Source organism: Girardinichthys multiradiatus, chromosome 3, assembly GCF_021462225.1.
Source record: "Girardinichthys multiradiatus isolate DD_20200921_A chromosome 3, DD_fGirMul_XY1, whole genome shotgun sequence".
In the NCBI taxonomy this organism is placed as follows: Eukaryota; Metazoa; Chordata; class Actinopteri; order Cyprinodontiformes; family Goodeidae; genus Girardinichthys; species Girardinichthys multiradiatus.
In genome coordinates, this window is record NC_061796.1 from 45096501 (window position 1) to 45120977 (window position 24477).

At 43.4% G+C, this 24477-nt stretch overlaps 1 protein-coding gene across 8 annotated transcripts in view; it reads left to right on the forward strand.

Annotated features, from left to right (window-relative positions):
* Positions 1-24477, forward strand: part of syngap1b (synaptic Ras GTPase activating protein 1b) — a 257294-nt gene that overhangs the window by 71858 nt on the left and 160959 nt on the right. For 7 of the 8 annotated variants that reach the window (XM_047362203.1, XM_047362192.1, XM_047362193.1 and 4 more), the window contains exon 2: positions 6471-6814. In XM_047362203.1, coding sequence (XP_047218159.1) covers positions 6471-6814 — 344 coding nt within the window. Of the gene's footprint in view, positions 1-6470; positions 6815-24477 lie in introns of those variants that run through there. The other variant, XM_047362201.1, reaches the window with a different exon arrangement.

Here is a 24477-nt window from a genome sequence, read left to right on the forward strand (position 1 = left end):
GTGAGAAAGAATTTGGCTTTTCACTGGTGAAAACGGAGCAAGCCACTAGGGAAATATTCTTTGACTCACACACTGCAGAAATCTTTCTTAAAGGGTTCATGTCAGGATTTACTTATGAATTCAATAATTAAATATGTAAAATTTATAATAAGGTTGGGATGCTTGCCCACATGCTTGATTTCATAATTTAAAGTATATGAGAAATAGTGCCTCTTAGTTCACAGCAGAACTTTAAGGGACAGAACATATCTGGGAAAATCATGTAAAAACGACAAATCCATTAGATATTTAGCTCTATTTGCAGGGTTTCCATAACATCTTCAGAAGTCTTAAATGTAATAATATCAATTAAAGCTACATAATATATTAAGCGGCAATTGCCATCTCATTGTCATTTTTTGCAAAATTACAATCAGAAGGAAATTCTTAAGTGCAACATTTGTTACAATATTTATTTTCATGCATTCAACATTCAATTCAATTCAATTCAATTCAAAGATACTTTATTGATCCCCGAGGGGAAATTAGAATTCCAGTACAACCCATCCAAACAGACATCATGACACATCTGCTTGCCAATAATATTCCTTGCCCATTGAATGGACTTTCACTCTCTATTACGCACACACTGCGGGCAAATGCGGCCCAAATCCGACTTTTTCATGCTCGTCAAAATGGCCCAATTCCGAAACTTTCACTCCCAAAACATTTTACATTATGCCACTTCCATACGTGGAATGGATATGTATCCGATAGTTTTTCAAAGCCCTCGCAGTCTAAACGATCATGTCGCATTCCATCTGACTTATACGTCACTGTCCTGGTTTCGACTAGAATTCACACACTGGTCCGCTAAAGGCCAATGTTAAGAGTTATTATAAATGATTATTAATGACATTATTATTATTATTATTATTTACTTCCGTAAACAGTGAGCTGCTGTGTGACGTCTTCATTCTCCTTCTACGCATGCAGGTCGCTTTGGGATCACGAACCGTTCAGGCTGAAGTCTGATGGCGGTTGTGTTTAATTAGTAGTTTGACAACCATGCAAAAAAAAAATCAGATTTCAGCAGAAAATTGGAATTGAGAGGGGGTGCGGCACTGGTGGTGTAGGGGATCAGGGCGAGACCCATATACAGAGGCTTCAGTCCTCAATATGGCTGTCCTGGGTTCGAGTCACAGCCCCCGGCGACGTGCTGCATGCCAGCCCTGTCAGAAAAAATTTAATGCCAAACAATTCTGCTCCTGAAATGACCTTTTCAAGTGAAAACACTAGTGCAGCTGTTACTATGTCTGATTTATTTGTGATTAAACACTCACTCACTCATTTTCTACCGCTTATTCCATAGTGGGTCACAGGGAAGCTGGTGCCTATCTCCAGCAGTCTATGGGCGAGAGGCAGGGTACACCCTGGACAGGTCGCCAGTCCATTGCAGGGCAACACACAAACAACCATGCACACACTCATTCATACACCTAAGGGCAATTTAGAGAGACCAATTAACCTAGCAGGCATGTCTTTGGACTGTGGGAGGAAGCCGGAGTACCCGGTGAGAACCCACGCATGCACAGGGAGAACATGCAAACTCCATGCAGAAAGATCCCAGGCCGGGAATTGAACCCAGGACCTTCTTGCTGCAAGGCAACATTGCTACCAACTGCACCACCGTGTGATTAAACAAAATAAAAAAATCAAACACACCACACACATTTCAACTGGCCGTCTTAACAAGTTAAGTTATTAGCCATTTAAATATAGGTTTTATGATTAGGTCTTAAATGTAATTAGTAATGATATGAAAAAATCCTATTTTTAAGTAACTAAAACTAGCAATAACCTTGTCAATGTTGCAGTTATTATCAGAATCAGAATCAGAATCAGAAAGCTTTATTGCCAAGTACGTTTTTGGACATACAAGGAATTTGTTTTGGCGTAGTCGGTGCAATACAGTACAAATTAAACAGTACAAACATATCTACAATATAATATAAATATAAGTGCACAGTTTTAAGTGAGTGAGAGTAAATATAGAGCAGTATAAGATGCAAGAGCAATACAACAGTGCAGGTGATCATTGTGCAAGTAAAGCAGTGCAAGTAAGCAGGAGTCCAAGCTGAGCGTTAATGTAACGCATAGAGTTACAGGTTACAGGTGTCCTGTCAGCAAAAAAAGGGGGGGTGTGGGGGAAAGGGGGAATGTCAGGGTGGTTTCCGGGCTTTGTTAACAAGGCTGGTGGCAGATGGGAAAAAACTGTTCTTGTGGCGTGAGGTTTTGGTCCGGATGGACCGCAGCCTCCTGCCAGAGGGGAGAGTCTCAAAGAGTCTGTGACCGGGGTGGGAGGGATCAGCCAGAATCTTCCCTGCCCGCTTCAGGGTCCTGGAGGTGTACAGTTCCTGGAGCGACAGTAGACTGCAGCCAATCACCTTCTCAGCAGACCGAATGACACGCTGCAGCCTGCCCTTATCCTTGGCTGTAGCAGCGGCGTACCAGATGGTGATGGAGGAGGTGAGGATGGACTCAATGATGGCTGTGTAGAAGTGCACCATCATAGTCTTTGGCAGGTTGAATTTCTTCAGCTGCCGCAGGAAGAACATCCTCTGCTGGGCTTTCTTGATGAGGGAGCTGATGTTTGGCTCCCACTTGAGATCCTGGGAGATGATGGTTCCCAGGAAGCGGAAAGATTCCACAGTGTCAATTGTGGAGTCACAGAGGGTGATGGGGGCAGGTGGGGCTGGGTTCTGCCTGAAGTTCACAACCATCTCCACTGTCTTTAGAGCGTTGAGCTCAAGGCTGTTCTGGCTGCACCAGTCCAACAGATGGTCCACCTCCCATCTGTACGCAGACTCATCACCATCAGAGATGAGTCCGATCAGGGTGGTGTCGTCCGCAAACTTCAGAAGCTTGACAGACTGGTGACTGGAGGTGCAGCTGTTGGTGTACAGGGAGAAGAGCAGAGGAGAGAGAACACAGCCTTGGGGGGAACCGGTGCTGATGGTCAGGGAGTCAGAGACGTGCTTCCCCAGCCTCACGCGCTGCTTCCTGTCAGACAGGAAGTCAGTGATCCACCTGCAGGTGGAGTCGGGCACACTCAGCTGGGAGAGCTTCTCCTGGAGCAGAGCTGGGACGATGGTGTTGAAGGCAGAGCTGAAATCCACAAACAGGATCCTGGCATAGGTTCCTGTGGAGTCCAGGTGCCGGAGGATGAAGTGAAGGGCTAGGTTGACTGCATCATCTACAGACCTGTTGGCTCTGTAGGCAAACTGCAGGGGGTCAAGGAGGGGGTCGGTGATGTTATTAATGTTTGTGTTGTATTTTGGAAGGTTTTATTTTGTGTAGTTTACTTTCTCTGTTTCCCATCAGTTTGTCTGCTTTTGCTGAGGTCTGATGTTCAGTTTTTTTCATTTGCTTTATTGGCTCCTTTTGTACAGTAATGTTCTTTTTGATGCTCCTTGTTTTCTTGTTTTGCCTTCTGCTCTTTCCTCCACATCTGGTCCTAGTTTGCTGACTACACCACCGGTGATGTGTCGGTCGTTGTGCTTTCTCAGTGTTAATGCTTGTCTGTTTTTACTGTTTGTTTTATTTAGGAGGTTTTCTTTTCAGGTTTAGTATCATGTTCTGTTCTGTCTTATTCTTTTGATATTCTGCCACAGTGGCATATTTGTTTTCAGTTATTGCATATAGTCTTTCCAGACAGTTTCTCAACCACCTGTTTCTTGCTGGTATGTCAGATTTCTCGAGATCCATCCACCTCTATAGATAGCAGTGTTGTACTGCTCCTACTTCGTTTCTTTGGTGTGTTTCCTAGTCTTAGGTTTCTAAACGCATATTCTCAAGGAACTCTGCTCTGAGTGTTTAAGGTGTTTTAGGTGTACAAAGTGTGTGTGATTTTTCTGAATCAATCTGAGCAGATAAAGACCCGGGTTGTAAAATTCTTGTGGAGGTTTCTTCATCTGGTCCTACTTTCTGATCTTTCACACACCTGGTTCCAGTTATTCATTAGCACAACTGCTTTTCATATAGCTGCCTTTTGGTCAGATTAGATTTTTTTTTTTTCATATTGATGGGGGTTTTTGTTTGCCATACTCTTTAGTTAAAGCGATGTATTTTAATCCCCTACCTGCCTCTCAACCGCATCCTTTATTTGGGCCTTTATCTCCACTACATTGTGACACTAATGAAGATTAAGGGTCCCAGGCACATAAATGGGGCACAAAGATATTATTAGAAAAAATAATTATATACCAATATGAAAGTTTGGAAGGAATCAGTTAGTTTTAGGATATGAGAAATTCTGTGTGTGAGTATTAAACTGTGAATATGCTATATTGATGTTAATCTTGTTTTTTTATGTTGCGTTCGACTTCTAACATCCACTAACTGTGCAATAAAAGTGTAAAATTTAGTCATGTGCAAATAAATAAAAATCTTTCTTTGGCCCATTTTTCTTACCTACATATTTTCCACTTGGGACAAAGACACAAAACAGATAAAGTCATATCAGTCTCATCAATATTGTGTGATCAGTTTCCTCCACTGTTTGTGGAACCTCAGAAAAATATTTATTTCTTTCCTTCTGAAATGATCGTTGGGAACAAGCATGATGTTGAGGATAATTTGTTCCCTTGCTGAGAAGATTATAGTTCTGTGTCTCTGTCTGTGTGTCTGTCAGCAGGACATCTCATAACTGATTTCAACTAATTTTAGTGGACTCGACGGCCGCAAGCCAAGAAACGGATGATTAGATTTTGGTGGCAAGCAAGAAGTGGGACTTGTTCAAGTAGACTATTATCATTTTAGTGGGAGTGGAGAGAGAAGAGACCTTAAATCTGAGGGATGGGTTTGTATATTCATAACGACTGTGAATTTACATCCACCTGCCACTTTATTAGGTGCACTTTGCAAGTAGTGAGCTGAACCTCCTTTTTCTTGCCATTCCCTTAATTATTCATGTAAGAGATTCAAAAGGTTTTTGAAAACTTCCTCAGAGATTTTGGTTCATATTGACATAACAGTATTAACCAGTTGGTGCAGATATGTAGGCTTCACATGTGTTGCACCACATCATAAAGCTGCTCTTTTGGATTGAGATCTGACTGCTAAGATCAGATTTAGATCTTTTACCGTACATTTCACCTTTACTTTAGATACATGTGTGGTTTGTATGCATATGTAGTATACATACAAACCAAGCAAGTTCTTTTGCTTCAGCTCGAGTGTTTTACTGCCTTTTTATTTCTCATGTCATTTGGATTGTTGCAGCAAAACACATCTACATGTGGTTGCAAATAACTTAATCCTGTACTAAACAGTGGCAGATATTGCTGGTGGAACTTTTATTATGTTGGCAATTAATCAACAATATTCAAGTAATATCCTCAACAAAATCAGTATTAAGACACCCCTCAGACTATTTATCTGCTGCACTAGCTTTAATCTGGTTCCATAACTTAAAAAAAAACAGCTCATAGAGTTTGAAATTGCCACTATTAAACTTTCTGTGGAAGCTAGCGATGCTAACACTAGAAACAGCAAGTAGTGATTAGGTTTAGCTATTATTTTTATTTTTTGTCCTTTATAACAATGATACAGCCAACAATATATTAGTTACCATATGTACTTCATGTTAATTTCCAGTGAATGCTTCTGATTCAGGCATCCCTCACCCTGAACCCAGATGCCCAATAACCCTAATAGTGAATACAAACTACACTGAAAAGCCATTCAGTTATAATGTGTTTGTTTTCCTTTGAGAAATCATGACCTAGAAGGAACCTTGGACTACCTGATGTAGGGGTGGGATTACAAAAGTGAATGTAATATTTTAAATGCATTTGAAACAGACATTTCTCTAATCTATGTGTTGGGCCCTGAATAACTCTGACATTTAAATACTGCCCTACTGACCTGTAAAGATTTTATATTATTTGCACAACAGAAAAGGTGTGTAAATGAAAATGTAAAAATGAAAATACAGAAGACATGTTTTGATATTTTTTTGTGAGTAATTTAGATGCTGATTTCGTTTTTTGTCCAAATACTGTATTTGTAAAAATGTATTTATGGTATTTTTTCTACTACTTTACTATTTTCTCTAAATGTTTACCATGAGAGGTTGTGTTTTGAATTGGTTCACCTCCTGACAGATTACTGGTGCTAAACTGTTTCATGTCTGTTGTGCTTTGTCATTCTGCTCATCATAGCTTTTAAAGCACTTTATGAATTTTCCTTCACAACTGTTCCATATTGTTCCAATAGTTTGAAACCTATCAAGTATTTTCTCTAGAAAGTGTCTAACCTGGTCTTCTTGATTCTATTTTAAATATGTCTAATGTCTAATGAACAACCAATGGCAATTATCATTTCAGAGTAGAAGCGCCACCACAATCCAAACTTACCTTGTCCTCCCTCCTCTCTCCTCCCTATTGCTCCCAAACCCCCCTTTTCTCCCATCTTCTCTCCTTTTCCAGATGCAAGGTGTGCCATCCCCCCCTCCTATCATCATCATCACCATCATCGCTCCCACGTCCAAAACTTCCACGCTCCTCCCTACCACCGTTCCTCTCACGAACGTCCCTCTTACGATCGTCCCTCCTTTGATCGCCCCTTGTTTGACCGTCCTTCCTTCGACCGCCCCTCCTTTGACCGTCCTGCCTATGAGCATCCTTCCTACCACTGTCCATTGCCCGAACGCCCCATCTACGGCCGCCCCTTGCACGATCGCCCCTTGCACGAACGTCAACCCCACGACCGCTGGAACCCCCATCGTTGTGTGAGCTCCGGACATCAGTACAGCATGCTGGACCAAGAAGAGGTATAGTGCTCTACATGTTAAGAATACGGTGATATCATCATTTGCAGCATTTTGCAAAAGTTTCATGAGTTTGTTTCATAAGTTTTTTTACTGTGCATTGTTCACTTTTTTGAAAATTAGAAGGTTAAGGTGAAAATGAGAAGGGTCTGGTCTTAAAAATTATGTCCACCTGCTGGACTTAGTTTTTCAGTATCTGAAACAGTATCTGAAAATCATGTCGTATCATGTTTTTATAAGGTTTAAAGACCTGAGACAGGAACAGAGAAATACATCATCCATCAGTTGATCATAACAGTTATATTCAATAAATTAGAACATGTTCCAACGAGGCCTGTTGGACAGGGCGCAGGGGTGGCGCAGGAGTAAGACGCGTCAACCACATTCAGAGGCCTTAGGCCTCGATCCAGCTGTTTTGGGTTCATATCCAGCCCCAGGTGACCTTCGCTGCATGTCTTTCCCCTCTCTCCACCTCTTTTGTGTCAGCTTAGCGTTAATAAAAAATGGACAAATAAAGGCCACTAGTGCCACAAAACAAAATCTTTTAAAGATAACCTTTCAGCAAGTATTAAACATATGTTACATTAAGCCCTTTTTTCTGTATTAAACATGTTTCTTATTGGTCTGATTTTATATTTTAATCTTAAATCTCGTACTTTAATTAACTGTACGTGAAAAAAATCATCATAATAACAAATACAAACATCAGTCTGTATTTAGTAATCTATATAATGTGTTTCACTTAGAGTTACTGAAATAAATTACCTTTTCAATAATATTCAAATGTATTGAATATGACTTTACTCTATAACACTTTTTTTTATCTAATAATCTTTCCAGAATCTTCCTTTTGGAGAAAATCAGTTTCTTTGTGACTGACTGCAAGTAAAACAAAATTCCATTAAAATTGGTTGATCTTTTAAAATGAAATCTTAGATGTAAAACAATTGAATAACTGCAAATAATCAATTAAAAATACAACAAAAAGTTCAGCTTCAGAATTGTTTAAAACTTATTTTATCCCTTAATGCTTTGTAAAAAGGGAAAATGTGTCATGCAACAGACGTGACAACAGAGGTCATATCTGGGAAGATGACGGGTTTTCTGAGAGCTTTTACAGGATGTTACAGCAACTGATTTTTGGTAACCCAGGAAGCAGATTAATCTAACAGCAGATCTATTTGCTGTCACAGAGTGAGTCTGGTCTGACTTTCTAGGGAAACAGATTTCCACCTAGTGGTGTATGTCTTTCGACAGTTATGGTTTATCATCTAAAAGGAGGGCTATGAGGAGCTTTAAATCCTTAATAATGTCAGTTTAAAAAGAACAGGTCGGTGCCATAAACAGTCTGAAACCCAAACTAAACCTGAAAAATTAAATAGTGGACTGAGAGAAAAGGACAGAATAAAGATATTTATTCATTATTCAAAGATGATCCAGGTTCTGAAAGTCCTGTCTTTAACATGTATCTAAAGTAACTTCGAACCAGGGTAGTTAGTCTGTGTGGGTCGAATAACACTCTGATCCTACCTTGTTTAGCTTTTGGTTTGTTCACCTGAAGTGACCTCAGGGGAGAGCCAGAACTGAGCTGAACAGAGGTGGTAGAAATAACTTTATCTTTAGCTTACACATGAATAAAATTACATTTTTCAAGGTGGCAAACATTATTACTTCCTTAAATTACCCCTTTCACCAAACTCCAAGAAAGAGGTTTACCACAGAGAAAACAAGATATTTCAAAATGATTTTTGGCGCTAACATCCTATGTTCTGTCTTTAAACCCATGTTATATTTGGAATTTGTTATGGAAAAGGAACAAATACTGTGTCTTGCCATCTTTGTGCTTCTTAGGCAGCCTTTTTTTTTTTAGCTAAAAACTAATGAAAGGAGGTCAGAGAGACACACAATCTGTTTAGATTTTATCACTGTCACCTGGGGTAGTAATTAGGGTCTGCCTCTGATCAAGGTTGCCTGTGGGATCCTAAGGTATTTGTTGCTCTTTTAAACATCTGCAATGTTGCCTTCCAGTAATTTCCCCCCTTTGGTAGCAGTCACCATGCCTTACATCCAGCAACACTTATGTTGTGAGATTCCGATCCCCTTGCCGCTTATTCTGATTTATATGGCTCAGTGATTCAATGTCTCGCTCATTCTCTGCATTCAACTTAATGTTATCGATGTGGAGGAGGTGGCTCCACTTTGATATCCATAGCCAGTTTTTCCAATGCCCCGACTGAGATGTACAGGTCCTTCTCAAAATATTAGCATATTGTGATAAAGTTCATTATTTTCCATAATGTCATGATGAAAATTTAACATTCATATATTTTAGATTCATTACACACTAACTGAAATATTTCAGGTCTTTTATTGTCTTAATACGGATGATTTTGGCATACAGCTCATGAAAACCCAAAATTCCTATCTCACAAAATTAGCATATTTCATTCGACCAATAAAAGAAAAGTGTTTTTAATACAAAAAACGTCAACCTTCAAATAATCATGTACAGTTATGCACTCAATACTTGGTCGGGAATCCTTTTGCAAAAATGACTGCTTCAATGCGGCGTGGCATGGAGGCAATCAGCCTGTGGCACTGCTGAGGTCTTATGGAGGCCCAGGATGCTTCGATAGCGGCCTTTAGCTCATCCAGAGTGTTGGGTCTTGAGTCTCTCAATGTTCTCTTCACAATATCCCACAGATTCTCTATGGGGTTCAGGTCAGGAGAGTTGGCAGGCCAATTGAGCACAGTGATACCATGGTCAGTAAACCATGTACCAGTGGTTTTGGCACTGTGAGCAGGTGCCAGGTCGTGCTGAAAAGTGAAATCTTCATCTCCATAAAGCTTTTCAGCAGATGGAAGCATGAAGTGCTCCAAAATCTCCTGATAGCTAGCTGCATTGACCCTGCCCTTGATAAAACACAGTGGACCAACACCAGCAGCTGACACGGCACCCCAGACCATCACTGACTGTGGGTACTTGACACTGGACTTCTGGCATTTTGGCATTTCCTTCTCCCCAGTCTTCCTCCAGACTCTGGCACCTGATTTCTGAATGACATGCAGAATTTGCTTTCATCCGAAAAAAGTACTTTGGACCACTGAGCAACAGTCCAGTGCTGCTTCTCTGTAGCCCAGGTCTGGGGAATGCGGCACCTGTAGCCCATTTCCTGCACACGTCTGTGCACGGTGGCTCTGGATTTTTCTACTCCAGACTCAGTCCACTGCTTCCGCAGGTCCCCCAAGGTCTGGAATCGGCCCTTCTCCACAATCTTCCTCAGGGTCCGGTCACCTCTTCTCGTTGTGCTGCGTTTTCTGCCACACTTTTTCCTTCCCACAGACTTCCCACTGAGGTGCCTTGATACAGCACTCTGGGAACAGCCTATTCGTACAGAAATTTCTTTCTGTGTCTTACCCTCTTGCTTGAGGGTGTCAATAGTGGCCTTCTGGACAGCAGTCAGGTCGGCAGTCTTACCCATGATTGGGGTTTTAAGTGATGAACCAGGCTGGGAGTTTTAAAGGCCCCAGGAATCTTTTGCAGGTGTTTAGAGTTAACTTGTTGATTCAGATGATTAGGTTCATAGCTCGTTTAGAGACCCTTTTAATAATATGCTAATTTTGTGAGATAGGAATTTTGGGTTTTTATGAGCTGTATGCCAAAATCATCTGTATTAAGACAATAAAATACCTGAAATATTTCAGTTAGTGTGCAATGTATCTAAAATATATGAATGTTAAATTTTCATCATGACATTATGGAAAATAATGAACTTTATCACAATATGCTAATATTTTGAGAAGGACCAGTATGTGACCAATGCAGAACTACAGCCTAGACATGGCATCACCTCAGTAAATCCCTGATTTGATGTAAATTTGGTCAATTGGCTTCCAGAGTTGTGTTCCACATTTGCATTGAGCTTTTTATGAAGGATATAAGTGTCCTGTTGATGTTATACTTCTTTAAGTACTCCGGGGTCTATGTGTGGCATTGATTCATAGCCCTTCTTGTGGTCAATCTAGGGAGAGGAGAGATTTGTATGCCTGATCTTGTAATTTGGGCTGACTACTCTGTCAACCAGTATATGGTTTTTGGCTCCTCTTGTATTATGTCAACCTCTTCCTGGGCCCTGCTAATGTACTTATTCATGTATCGACTCATTTTTGCTGATATGAGACCTGATATGAGCTTTTATGTAGTGCAGAAACAGACAACTGACATGTAGTCTGATTTAATAGCCCAGGGCTTCCCAGCTCCAATCTTTGAGAGCTACAATCCTACAACATTTAGATTAATTCCTTCTTCAATGCACCTTAATCTAATGGCTAAATTCCCTTATTTGTAGGTCATTCTGCTGTGCAGCGGCCTGGTAACAAGCCATTCATTTCATTCAGGTGTGTTGGTCATGTGGAGGGGGTGACTGAAGGTGGTTTCACTTGGAAATGGTTTTCCATGAACACACCTTGTGTGTGTGTGTGTGTGTGTGTGTGTGTGTGTGCATGTGTGTGTGTGTGTGTGTGTGTGTGTGTGTATGAGGCCTGCAAATGTTGTTTGTGGTTCTTTTGTCACTGGGTGAATGAGTTGTTAAAGTGCCCTTGGAGTAATTCTTTTTGGCTGGCATCTCCATTGTTCCATGTTTTCTCCATGTTTTGGGAATTGGCTCTCGCAGTGGTTTGCTGTAGTCCCTCTCTTAGAAATTTCTTTTTAACCTTTTGATAGATGTCAAGGATGTTGGTCTAAATCTGTTCCTGAATATTTTTAGATATTTTGCGTATTTCATGTCGTCAGACAGGTTCCTTTTAAGGGTTTTCTTGATTCCATAAGTCTGGTAGTTATCAGGCCTAATTGTGGTTAGTGAAATGAACCCATAAAAAGCAATGAACCCACGAAACCAAGATGGCGCCGACGATGGCAGCCTCTGAGTTTCGCTCTCTCTTTGTTTGTGTATTTTGTGTGTTATTATGTTTTTCGAGCCACAGTTCTGTGGTGTCGGGCCACAATCCTGTGGTCTCATTCAGTAGAGAGGAACTTCTCAACATCAGAGAGTCCTCTCTTGGGATTTTTTCACCATCTTTCATCAATCCGAGGTTCACCGAGCTCCTGGCAAGCGGAGCTCCGGCTCTATACGGGATACTGTGCCGAAAGCGTCGAAGGGGAAAGCATCCTGGCGCGCTGGTAAAGCTCCGCAAAAGAGGACTTCGCACACCGCTGCCTTCAATCCACCCGGTAAAGACACGGACCTCCGCGGATCAGCGGTTCTCTGCTTCATGCTGTTACCAGGGCTGCTCTAGGTTTTTCGGATCATTATCTAATCCACCTCATCGCAACCTACAGACAGAGACTAAGAGCTTCCAAACCCAAGGTTCACACTGTTAAGAAGTGGACTGAGGAATCAAAGCAGACGCTACAGGCCTGCTTTGAATGCACAGACTGGACTGTTTTTGAAACCTCAACCACTGACTTAAACCAACTAACTGATGTGGTGACATCATACATCGGTTTCTGTGAGGACATGTGTGTGCAGACCAAGACCTTCTGCACCTTTGGGAACAACAAGCCATGGTTTACTCCACACTAGAGGATGACACGGGAGTGGATTTTCATCTCCTGTCCCATCCCGCTCCCACAGAAAAATGTCTTGTCCCATCCCAATCCCAGGCCAGCATAATGAAAAAAATCCTGTCCCATCCCATTCCTGGTAAATTGACTCCCACTCCCTTCCCGCTCCCATTCAGAACGACACCCACTCCTGTGCCACAGTAGACTGCAGCCAATCACCTTCTCAGCAGACCAAATGGCCCGCTGCAGCCTGCCCTTATCCTTGGCTGTAGCAGCGGCGTACCAGATGGTGATGGAGGAGGTGAGGATGGACTCAATGATGGCTGTGTAGAAGTGCACCATCATAGTCTTTGGCAGGTTGAATTTCTTCAGCTGCCGCAGGAAGAACATCCTCTGCTGGGCTTTCTTGATGAGGGAGCTGATGTTTGGCTCCCACTTGAGATCCTGGGAGATGATGGTTCCCAGGAAGCGGAAAGATTCCACAGTGTCAATTGTGGAGTCACAGAGGGTGATGGGGGCAGGTGGGGCTGGGTTTTGCCTGAAGTCCACAGCCATCTCCACTGTCTTTAGAGCGTTGAGCTCAAGGTTGTTCTGGCTGCACCAGTCCAACAGATGGTCCACCTCCCATCTGTACGTGGACTCGTCACCATCAGAGATGAGTCCGATCAGGGTGGTGTCATCCGCAAACTTCAGAAGCTTGACAGACTGGTGACTGGAGGTGCTGCTGTTGGTGTACAGGGAGAAGAGCAGAGGAGAGAGAACACAGCCTTGGGGGGAACCGGTGCTGATGTTCAGGGAGTCAGAGACGTGCTTCCCCAGCCTCACGCGCTGCTTCCTGTCAGACAGGAAGTCAGTGATCCACCTGCAGGTGGAGTCGGGCACACTCAGCTGGGAGAGTTTCTCCTGGAGCAGAGCTGGGACGATGGTGTTGAAGGCAGAGCTGAAATCCACAAACAGGATCCTGGCATAGGTTCCTGTGGAGTCCAGGTGCCGGAGGATGAAGTGAAGGGCTAGGTTGACTGCATCATCTACAGACCTGTTGGCTCTGTAGGCAAACTGCAGGGGGTCCAGGAGGGGGTCGGTGATGTCTTTTAGGTGTGAGAGCACAAGGCGCTCAAAGGACTTCATCACCACAGAGGTCAGGGCGACGGGTAGGAAGTCATTAAGCCCTGTGGTCCTTGGCTTCTTGGGAACAGGGATGATGGTGGAGGACTTGAAGCAGGCTGGCACATGACATGTCTCCAGTGGGGTGTTAAAAATGTCTGTGAAGACTGGAGACAACTGATCAGCGCAGTGCTTCAGGCTGGCTGGTGAGACAGAATCCGGACCAGCAGCTTTCCGGGGTTTCTGTCTCCTGAAGAGTTTGTTGACGTCCCTCTCCTGGATGGAAAGAGCCGTCCTCGGCGTGGGTAGGGGGCTGGTGGGGGGGAACTTCAGGGTGGGGGTTGGAGGTGCCAAGGCCCCTCTTGAGGTTGGGGAGGTGGGGGTGGTGGATTGTGGCTGCAGCTGTTGGGGGGATGGTTGCAGGACTGTCCCTTTGTCTTTCAAAGCGGCAGTAGAACTCGTTCAGGTCGTTGGAGAGGCGTCGGTCGTTGATGGAGTGGGGGGCTTTCGGCTTGTAGTTGGTGATTTGCTTGAGCCCTTTCCAGACAGACGCAGAGTCGTTGGCTGAGAACTGGTTTTGGAGCTTCTCAGAGTACAGTCGTTTGGCCTCTTTCACTGCCTTGCCAAACTTGTACTTTGCCTCTCTGTATATGTCTTTGTCCCCACTCCTGAAGGCCTCTTCCTTATCCAGTCTTAACCTTCTGAGTTTAGCTGTGAACCAGGGTTTGTCGTTGTTGTAACTCACCCTGGTGCATGATGGTACACAGCTGTCCTCACAGAAGCTGATGTAGGAAGTCACAGCCTCTGTGTACTCGTCCAGGAATCCTGCCAGCTGCAGCGCAGAGTCCGGTATTAATCCACACAGCCACGTCTCCGTGAAGCACAAAACTGCCGATGAATAAAAGTCCCTGTTTTTCCCCAACAGCAGTTGTAGTTCCTCAATTTTGTTGGGAAGTGAGCGCACGTTAGAGAGAAATATTCCAGGTAACGGTGTTCGTAGTCCACGCTGGCGAAGACGTACCAGCACCCCAGCCCGTTTCCCTCTCTTCCGGCGTTTCACCGCGTGAACAAAGGTGAGCGCACCTTTGACCAGAATGTCCAAAAATTCCAGAGCAGTAGGCAGAAAAGTGGGAATAACTCCTCTGGTGTAGTAGCCCTGATGTTCATGAGTTCTTCTCTGGTGAGAGAGCTCCAGATACCATCACAGAAGACCGTTTTAAAGCAAAAAACAAAACAAAACAATGCGCACCAACACGCCGAGGCGACCATCTGCGGCGCCATCTTAGTCAAGTGATACTGCACGAAACCACATCTGTGACACTTTATTTCCTTATTACTGCTGCATGATGTGTACTTTTTTTTGTACGCCATTAGTGTTTTTGTTTTTATCGTGATTTAAACGGTTCTTCTTATCCTAAGCAATTAATCGGTGTAAACACGTTTTACAAGCAGCCGACTGCATGTTAACACCGCTACATTCAACTCTCCTGAAGTTCGGTAATATTTGCGACTTTCCTGTCAGCTCTATGAGTTTAATGGATAAGTCCTTATTTCTGACTTTACGTTACAAATCCAATTTTACCACGTCCAGTTCTCCACCTGCGTTTGCTCCCTCCATCCTGAACGCAGGTGGAAAACATCGATCAGAAGCACTGTTGGCTTGTGGGTCGTGTAGTTCGTTTGACTCGCATTATAGTATAGGCTTCTTGGAAAAAAACTACACAATGGCGGCGTCGATTCAAGTTTTTATTTCTTAAAGTTTATAACAAAGTCTCAGTTTTACATTTCCAAAGACAATTGATCCTAGTTTATTTTCCCTCCTATTGGTTAGCTCCCGCTCCCGTCTGCTCCCGTTCATTTTTTATTCTGTACCGTCCCAATCACGTGATCTTTACTGATGCTGTCTCCCGTCCCGTGGGATTCCCGTGGGAATCCCGTGACCCGTGGGACTCCCGAAAAAATGTCAGCCTCTACTCCACACCTCAGAAATCTGCACAGGGAAAAGGAAGAAGCTCACAGCAGTGGAGATTGGGCGCGGTACAAGCAGGCCAGGAACAAACTAACAAAGGAGATCAAAGCAGCCAAGAGAAGCTACAGTGAGAAGCTTAATAATAGCCTTTCTACTGCTGATGCTTCAGCTGTATGGACTGGTCTGAGACACCTGACTGCCTATAGGAGCCCCTCCACCCATCCTGAACAGAGTCGTCTCCTGGCCAACCGTCTGAATGGCTTCTACTGCAGACATGACAAGAAGCCATTCACACCTCAAACCATCTCCTCCACATCCCATTCAGGAACAAATTTGACCCATAAAACAACCAACCCCCTACCTTCAGATCCTCTGCCTGCACTAAAGATCTCCGAGGAAGATGTAAACAGGCTCTTTCAGCGCATGAAAACAAAGAAAGCTGGAGGACCTGATAACGTCTCCCCATCATGCCTGAAAGCCTGCGCACATCAACTCGCTCCGATCTTCACAAGGATATTCAACGAGTCACTGGAGAAATGTGAGGTCCCCTCCTGCCTCAAATGATCCACAATCATCCCGGTGACCAAGAAACCCACCATCCTAGGATTAAATGACTACAGGCCTTTAGCCCTGACGTCTGTGGTCATGAAATCCTTTGAGCGACTGGTGTTGAAGCACCTGAAAGACATCACAGGCCCCCTGCTGGACCCCTGCAATTTGCTTACCGAGCAAACAGGTCTGCAGATGATGCTGTTAACTTAGGTCTGCACTTCATCCTGCAACACCTCGACCATCCAGGGACGTACGCCAGGATCCTGTTTGTAGACTTCAGCTCGGCCTTCAATACCATCATACCAGACATCCTCCACCAGAAGCTCACACAGCTCAACGTCCCAACCTCCACCTGTCAGTGGATCAACAGCTTCCTGACGGATCGACAGCAGCAGGTGAGACTGGGGAGCATCTTCTCCCGATCCAGATCAATAAGTACTGGTGCCCCCCAGGGGTGTGTTCTATCCCCACTCCTCTTCTCCCTGTACACAATTGACTGTACCTCATCGGACTCGTCTGTGAAACTCCTTAAGTTTGCAGATGACACCACTGTCATTGGTCTGATCCAGGACGGTGATGAGTCTGCATACAGACAGCAGGTGGATCGGCTGGTACACTGGTGCAGTCAGAACTACCTTGAACTGAACCCACTCAAGACTGTGGAAATGGTGGTGGGCTTTCGGAGAACACCACCCCCATACACCCCCCTCACCATCCTCAACAACACTGTATTGGCCGTGGACCACTTCAGGTTCTTAGGAACCACCATCTCTGAGGACCTGAGATGGTCTTCACACATAGACACTGTTCGAAAGAAGGCCCAGCAGAGACTGTACTTCCTGAGGCAACTCAAGAAGTTCAACCTTCCACAGGAGCTGCTGGTCATCTTCTACACTGCCATCATTCAGTCTGTCCTGTCTTCATCCATCTCAGTGTGGTTTGGCTCATCCACAAAACAGGACAGGTCCAGACTGCAACGAATAATCAGGTCTGCAGAGAGAATAATCAGGGCTGACCTTCCCTCCATCCAGGACTTATACAGGTCTAGGGTCAGGAAAAGAATTGGTAAAATCTCTGCAGACCCCACACATCCTGCACATAAACTGTTCAGAGTTTTACCTTCAGGCCGCCGCTACAGAGCACTGTTCACTAAAACCAGCCGCCACAGAGACAGTTTCTTCCCCCAGGCTGTTTCTCTGATGAACATTCAATAGAGTACAAAACAACAGCATACAGATGTTACAAATGCACCTTTTTATTTATATATGTGTATATTGTACATTGTAAATTTTTATATTCTGTAATGCAAAAACAAAACAAAAGAACAAAGTGTACCGGAGGCAAATTCCTTGTTTGTATGTACGAACTTGGCAATAAAGCTGATTCTGATTCTGATTCTAAATGTGTGTAAACACAGTCAAATCGGGATTTAGGAGGTCAATTAGGACCAGGTTGGTTTTGAAAGCTTTACCTATTAAATGAAGTCATCCTAAAATAGCTGTTTTACATTTATTTAGGTTAACTTTGTATCATAGTAGAAAGCTTAAATTGTGTGGGGGGAAAGCAAAACCAATAAAAATAATTTATTTATAGCACTACTTGTTTACATCTACAGTGATTGTTTTTACAAATGTCTAATTATTTTTCATGTGCACTGTATCGTGTTTTATCGTTCATGGCTGCCAAATGTAGAAGGCTGGAAATGCTCCCTGTTAACTGAGTAAGATAACTTATTCTACATAAATGTCATGTCTGAGATGGTTCGTATTCACAGGTTTATAATGAATGAAACCTTTGTTTTCTAAGAGCCATAAGTTCTCTGTTAGATGGATATGGTAAAATGCAGTTTCTGAAAACAAGTAAGATAAACCTTTTCACTGAATAGTGGTGGGACTTCCTGATGCTCTGACTTTGTTCTGGGCACATTATTTTATCATTGTGAGCCAGAAAATAATGTACACACCTATCAATGTGCGGAGGGCTTTTCTAAAAAGAGAGTGTGTTTTAAAAATACTTCACAGTTACAGTATTTGGTCATCAGTAAAATGTTCCAGAGGGGAATCTGCTTCAAGGTTGATGTTTTTACTGAATTATCATTTTTATTGCAGGTCGACCACCAGAATCGTGTTAATTAAACGGACCTTTAAAGTGGAAATCTGCTGTACTGTATGCATAGTTGGGATTGTTTTAGACGTACCTGCTGCTAAACAAGTGCAGGATTTATTTAGTGTTGAAGAGGAGAGAGCTTGGTATGTTTATTCGCTGAGTTCTCATCTGCACCTCAGGTTAGTGCTCATTAACCTGCATATATGTTTGTCCAGCTTGTGTGTTTGCAAGCACAGATATCTCATTCACTACTGATTTAAATAAAAATCTGGTTGCTGTTCAGGCCAGGAGAGGGTACTGTTTTTCAGCTTTTTACATCTGCGTCAGAAACAGTTAAAATTTCTCAGATTTTTTAAAAACAATTGGGAGTACTAGTTAAACATACAAAAATGATACGCACAGACTCAAATATATAAATACACTGTGTGCACAATTATTTTCCCATATAATCATTTTATGCATATTTCCCAAGTCTCTTCATCCATCTATCCATCCATCCATCCATCCATTTGAAGTGATTTTATGTTTTTCTGGCACTAAACCTACTTAGCATAGTCCACAATTTTTTTGTATGGATGAGGTCACAAGTCACCCAGTTAGAAACTGAAATCTGCGCAGTGGGTGGCATTGACCTTATTTCAAGGGCAATATTAATACAAAAAGTGGTAAAACACCGGCAGCACATGACCAAAGAGGATCTTACTTCTGGAACAGCAAAGATTTGGTGCAGTTTCAGCAGTAGAAACTGAAACAACTAGTGGTAGGCAAACACTGGCACCTGTCCTTTTTGGGGAGTTCTGGACACTTAATGCAGTGGTCCAGTTGTTGGAATTATGATTATTGATTAATTAATATTTATCAATAATTATAATTAAAAATCATAATTGTTGAAGTCTTCCTTCTGAGCAGAGGGAGAGGAGGAGGAGGGGGAAAGTAGGAAGTTAATGTACATCCACAGTTAACTTCGGGAAGAGCGGTCAATCTTTGTCCTTTGGCCTCCTTGGCGAAAAGGAAAAATATGATCTGACCGTCAGCAGTCGACTAGAACCAAGCAAGGAGGGAAAGTTGCGTCTCCTTGAAACTCCGTGGTTTTTTGGTTACGTGTTAAACTCACGTCTTTGATCGGCAAAGTGAAACTTCTGGCCTTCTCATTCCAGAAACCTCTTTCATGAATCTTTCGTTGGCCAACGAAGGAGAATAAATGAAGACTCCACGTGGGATCTCTTCTTCTCCAGAGAGAGATGCTTCAGATGTTGGTCCGGTATCCAACGTGAAACGCTTCTTTCAAACGTTCGCCATCCTAAATTGCCTCCTGTGACGTCAGACCTGGGACGGCCCCGTCATGTCAGCCGCAGTGGCTGATGGGATTTGTAGTTACGGACTGTCCTGGATACAAAATGGCCGATGACGTTGGAAAGGCATAGTGGCGTCCAGCAACGTGCAAATGGTCCAATATTCAGCAAACAAGTTGTCCAACACAGTTGTGGCTAAAATGAGCCATATTTAAAGGGAAAGGTGTTGGAAAAAATTATTAAAGGCAGTAACTTTTCTTTTGTCCTGGCAGTGTACTTTTTTACATAATGAAACCGCTGGGAGCTGCAGCAGAAATAGAGCAGGGTCTTTTAAATCCATAGGTCACCTCTGCAGTCCTGACAGCTCCGTTATGGTTCTACACCATGAATATGCTAATGTAGTCTTTAATCTGCTTTAATGTGACACATCATGGAGCCACAGTGGGGCTTGTTTTCATTGTTAGAGTGGGGTGATGGACTGGGTTTATTTTTTTTAACTGCACACTATAGTTAAAAAAATCCACCTTAATATTCTTTGAATTAATGTAGCTATGGATGCTCAAGCAAATCTTTTAATGGCTAAATGTGGTCACTGTGTGTGTGTGTGTGGGTGTGTGTGTGTGTGTGTGTGTGTGTGTGTGTGTGTTTGTCCACGGCTGACATTAGTATTTCAGCTTGTAATCACTCAGAGAATGAGAGCACACTGCGACCCAGATAAGTGACCTATGCTTCTCTAGGAAGATTCAATGGACAGCTTGATTCAATTAATCGGAATCTCATCCCTGTCTAATTGTGCCAATAATGCAGCAGCTGCAAAGGGATCACAGGAAGGACTGATGTGCTGATATTCGTCACCTCAGCGACGGCAAGAGGCGTTTAAATATTCATGGCTGTCAGTCAGCTCATGCGGAGAAGGCTGTTTCTCCTCCTCCCTCTTCAATCTATTTCTATTCATTTTAGACGGCTGCTGGGGGAAAAAACAACTATTATTCTGTAGTTTTCCACAGCAAATATCCATACATCCATGGCAGGACGTTGTTCTATTTTCTCCAGCATTCTTTAGTATCAGCTCATCTCTGAGATGCACCTTTGACCTCTTTGATTTGGCTTGCTCTGATGCTCATGGTTAGGGCAGCCTGTGAGATTCCCTGCTGGTCCTTGTATCTCCTACACCTCTGGGCTCAGTCCTCCTTATTTCCAGATATCGGATTATCACTCTTACAATTTCTCTAATCTTTCTTCTCCGTCTAATCTGTTGTTCAGTCCTATCTTTCTCTCTGGCCTTTTTCCTGTCATCTCTCTCTGTTTCATCTCTTCGTGTTTGAGCTCTATTCCATTCCTTACACTTTCTTCTCCTTATTTCTCTGATTCTAAAATGACTGACAGAACTCCTCGTTGCTCCATACACTCACAGTCTGTATTTTTGAGTTGTTTTCTGTCAGAGTCGAGGTGTTGCTTCAGGGAGCAAGATGAGACTCTTTTGTTGTGCCTCAGAAATGTCACTCTGGATATAAGTGTTAGTGTGTGGCCCCTGTGACTCCTGGGTCCCGTGGCTTTCAGTTCATTGAGCGGTTTCTCTGAAATAGGGACAGAATGGAATTACACCTTTCTGATGTTGGCATCTTTGCCTCATTATCATAAACCAAGGATAACAAATACCCTGACAAGATGTGTTGTCTGAATGTGGTACATTTAACTGCTGCAGATCCAGGTCAATTGTTATTTTAAGGTTTGAGGAAGCCTTTTAACTGTTGAATCACAAGAAGCTTTCACATGGTTTTGTTTTTTCTCAAATTATTATTCAGCTTTTATATTCCCTGAGTCTTTACACAAGTTTTTAGGTGAGCCCTGTGCAAGAAAAATGCTGTAGTGCTACTTAGACCAGAGCATAAAGAAGCTGAAAATCAGACGGTGTGTTACTCTGTCTCTGTAGTCACATCTCATTACTTAGAAATAATATCTTGTTGTACAATCAAGGTAAAAAGTACTCTCTTTTATACCGTGGCAAAAGAGAGTGCAAACCAAATTAACAAATCACTAAGGACAACTACAAATTAAACACCACAACAAAATCTTAAAAACACAACAACATTAACCGATCAGAAGAAGCGCCATTTGGCTTTTGAAGCCGTTTTGCTTATGTTATTCTGTCTTTAGTGCATTTTTCAAACAGGAATGTTACCAGTGACCCAAACGTATCTGCCACTATCAAAGAATATTTTGAGTCCGGACATAAATACAAGGTGATACTGGATATGCTCAGGACTAATCACGAAAGTTTATTAAGTATATATATATATACACTGAAGCAACATTTTTTTTTAACTGTGTCCTGTCCAGCAGAGTATCTCAGAATTGTTGTCTGAGTGCCAAGAAGAAGCCCAACAGATTTACTTTCACAAGTGGAGCATTACAGCTAACGCTTTAAAGCTCTGCTTGATATTTATAAAAGAAACTTTATTAGAAAATGCTTTGGGATTATTTCAATTGTTACGGACACAGAGACATATTTAAGACATACCAAATATGTCTTAAGACATAAGACATATTTGTTAAGTACATGTGTTATCTTGTATTCTTCATTTTCCTCATTACTCTTTGCTGCTTGCTGCTGGTAGCCTTGTGACTGATTGTGGTTGGAGCCCATTCAGAGGCTGCGCAATTTGCTTTTCATTACAGGTCGGTTCTCATCCGAGTCTGGTAAGTCATATTTTTTTTTGGTTAACGACAGTGGTTGCTGTTCACCCTAAGTTGTAAGTTTGTTTGATTTCATTGACTCGTTGGTAACATTTTGTGTTCGTGCTGAGTCCTTTTGTCACCTCTACATTTGTATACGTATGCAAAGTGATTATGCATCATCGAGTCAACAGTGGCGTTTTTTGCTTGAAGTGACATCTCTACTTGTGTTTTTGAATGTATTCGAGGCCTTTCAGGAAATATGATGCTCGACAGTCTGTGCTGTGCATCCTGTTTGGCTAAGATTCAGCCCAAGGACAGACATGATTTATGCCCCTCCAGCCTTGTTGAGTTGAGCATTTCCTGGAGGCACTCTCGAAGGACACTTGCCCAAATTGGAGCATCATGCCCCAGGCGTTGAGGCTGACTCAGTTGGCTAAATTGGAGCAGCCTACTGACTGGTTGGTCGCCGCACTACAGAGTCCATTACCGCCAGGACAGGTGGCATGTGGGAAGAGGCCTGCTGCGGAAGCACCGTCAGACTCTGGGAAGTGGGGCAGGCAGCACAACACACCGGGACTGTCCACTAAGGCAGATCAGCTTTATGATGGAGCTGGCCCGGATGAAGCCCCTCCTTCAGTCTCTCCAGGCAGATGGTGGCTGTGACAGGGCTTCTCATCATGAGCAAAGTGGGACCTCGATCTGCGAGAACGATGCTGTTTTGGTTGCAACCTTGGGTACCAGCTTTTGTTGGGATCTTACGGAGTTGAACTCCCGGGCCTTTGGTTCGTACTCCAGTGCCTCTCAAGGAGGTGCAGGGGAGCCGGTGTCCGTAGCTATCCGGACAGCTCTGGGTCGTTTGCAGCTGGATGCTCTGCCAGCCCAGTCTGCTCCTTCTAGCACCTTCTTCAGGTGTCATAATGCCAAGGTTGCCTTCATGGTTCCTTCCTCAGCTGGACACTGCATGCAGAGACTTTTCATGCCCGATGGAGGATGGCAGGGCCAGTTGAACCTGGCATTGCCTCTCTTATTGTCCCTCATGATAAGGCGTTACAGAACTTTCAGACATCCGTTCATTTCAGGCCGCGCAGCCTGCTCGGCATCCCTCTAGGGTTTTCAGGGGCTGGGGGCCCGCCGATGATGCATTGGGTCCGGCAGTGGGATGTTTTGCCCTGGAACAGCTCCCCTATACTGCCCGGGATTCGGTCTTCAGTTCCATCCCTGGCCTCCTGTCCCCGGCCGCGTCAGAATAACTGCCTTCTGCAGCCCAGTGAAGGCACAGGCCCTGGACCAAGAGATTTGTACCTTGCTGGCCATTGGTGCACTAGTGCCTTCCCGCCGGAGGAGCTGTTTTCCTGAGCTGTGACCTGGACTCTGTCTCAATGACCACCTGCCCTTCGCCTCATTGGATTGGCGCTATTTTGGACGTTTGTCCAGAGTTCCAACGAGCAGCGCGCCACCCTTCGCAGTTTATCTGCGCTTCTGGGCATGTTCACAGCCGTCTCAGGTATGGTGACCCTGGGACTGCTCTCTCTGCGGCCCCTTCAGATGTGGTCATTATTGATGTTTGCCTCTGAGTTAACACACACCTGTATGCTCCATAGCAGCAAACTGCCAAAACTCCTTCTTTATAGAGGTGCACACAATAATGATCATCAATTACTTGACTGATATTGATCAGCAGCACCTAGTTGATAAATCATGCAGAAGCAGGAATGGTGTAGTTTTACACACATTCTTTTTTAAATTGTTTGCTGCATTAGTGGCTTTTATTTTCTTATTTTTTGACAGTGAGCTGACAGGAAAGGGGTAGAGAGATGGGGGAAGCCATGCACCAAATGTCAAAAGGCCAGAACCCAAACCCATGATGGCCTGCGTCGAGGACTAATGCCTCCAAACATGGGTTGTGCTTTTCAACCCCACCACCACTGCACCCCCACACATTCTTCCTTCCTTGTAGATTGGCAAAAAACTTTAAGCAAAAAGAAGGATATAATCTTTGAAATACAACTGGATTTGCTATGGAACATACCCAATCAAAACAAAAGCGGACAAATAATCTTGCAGGAAGTTTTCCCTATTGAAGTAACCAATGTACTGTAATGAAGATTATGCATTAACAGTAGCTTTGAAGATTGCATTTTTCAAAAAGTCCAAACAGTCTGTCTTTAAATTTTCTGACCAGTTTGGGACAAATTTGTTCAGGTAACAATGGACCTTCTCATCCATTTAGCAAACTTTCAAGCCTAATGTCTGTGGAGGCAAACTCACACTGTCCTGTAGGGGGAGTAAGAGCACTGACAGTGATTGCATTCTGCCATCCTCTCTTTCTCCACCTCCTCCTCTTCCTTCGCTCTCACATTAATCTAAGGTGACAGAGTTTCATGTACCATTGCCATGCACC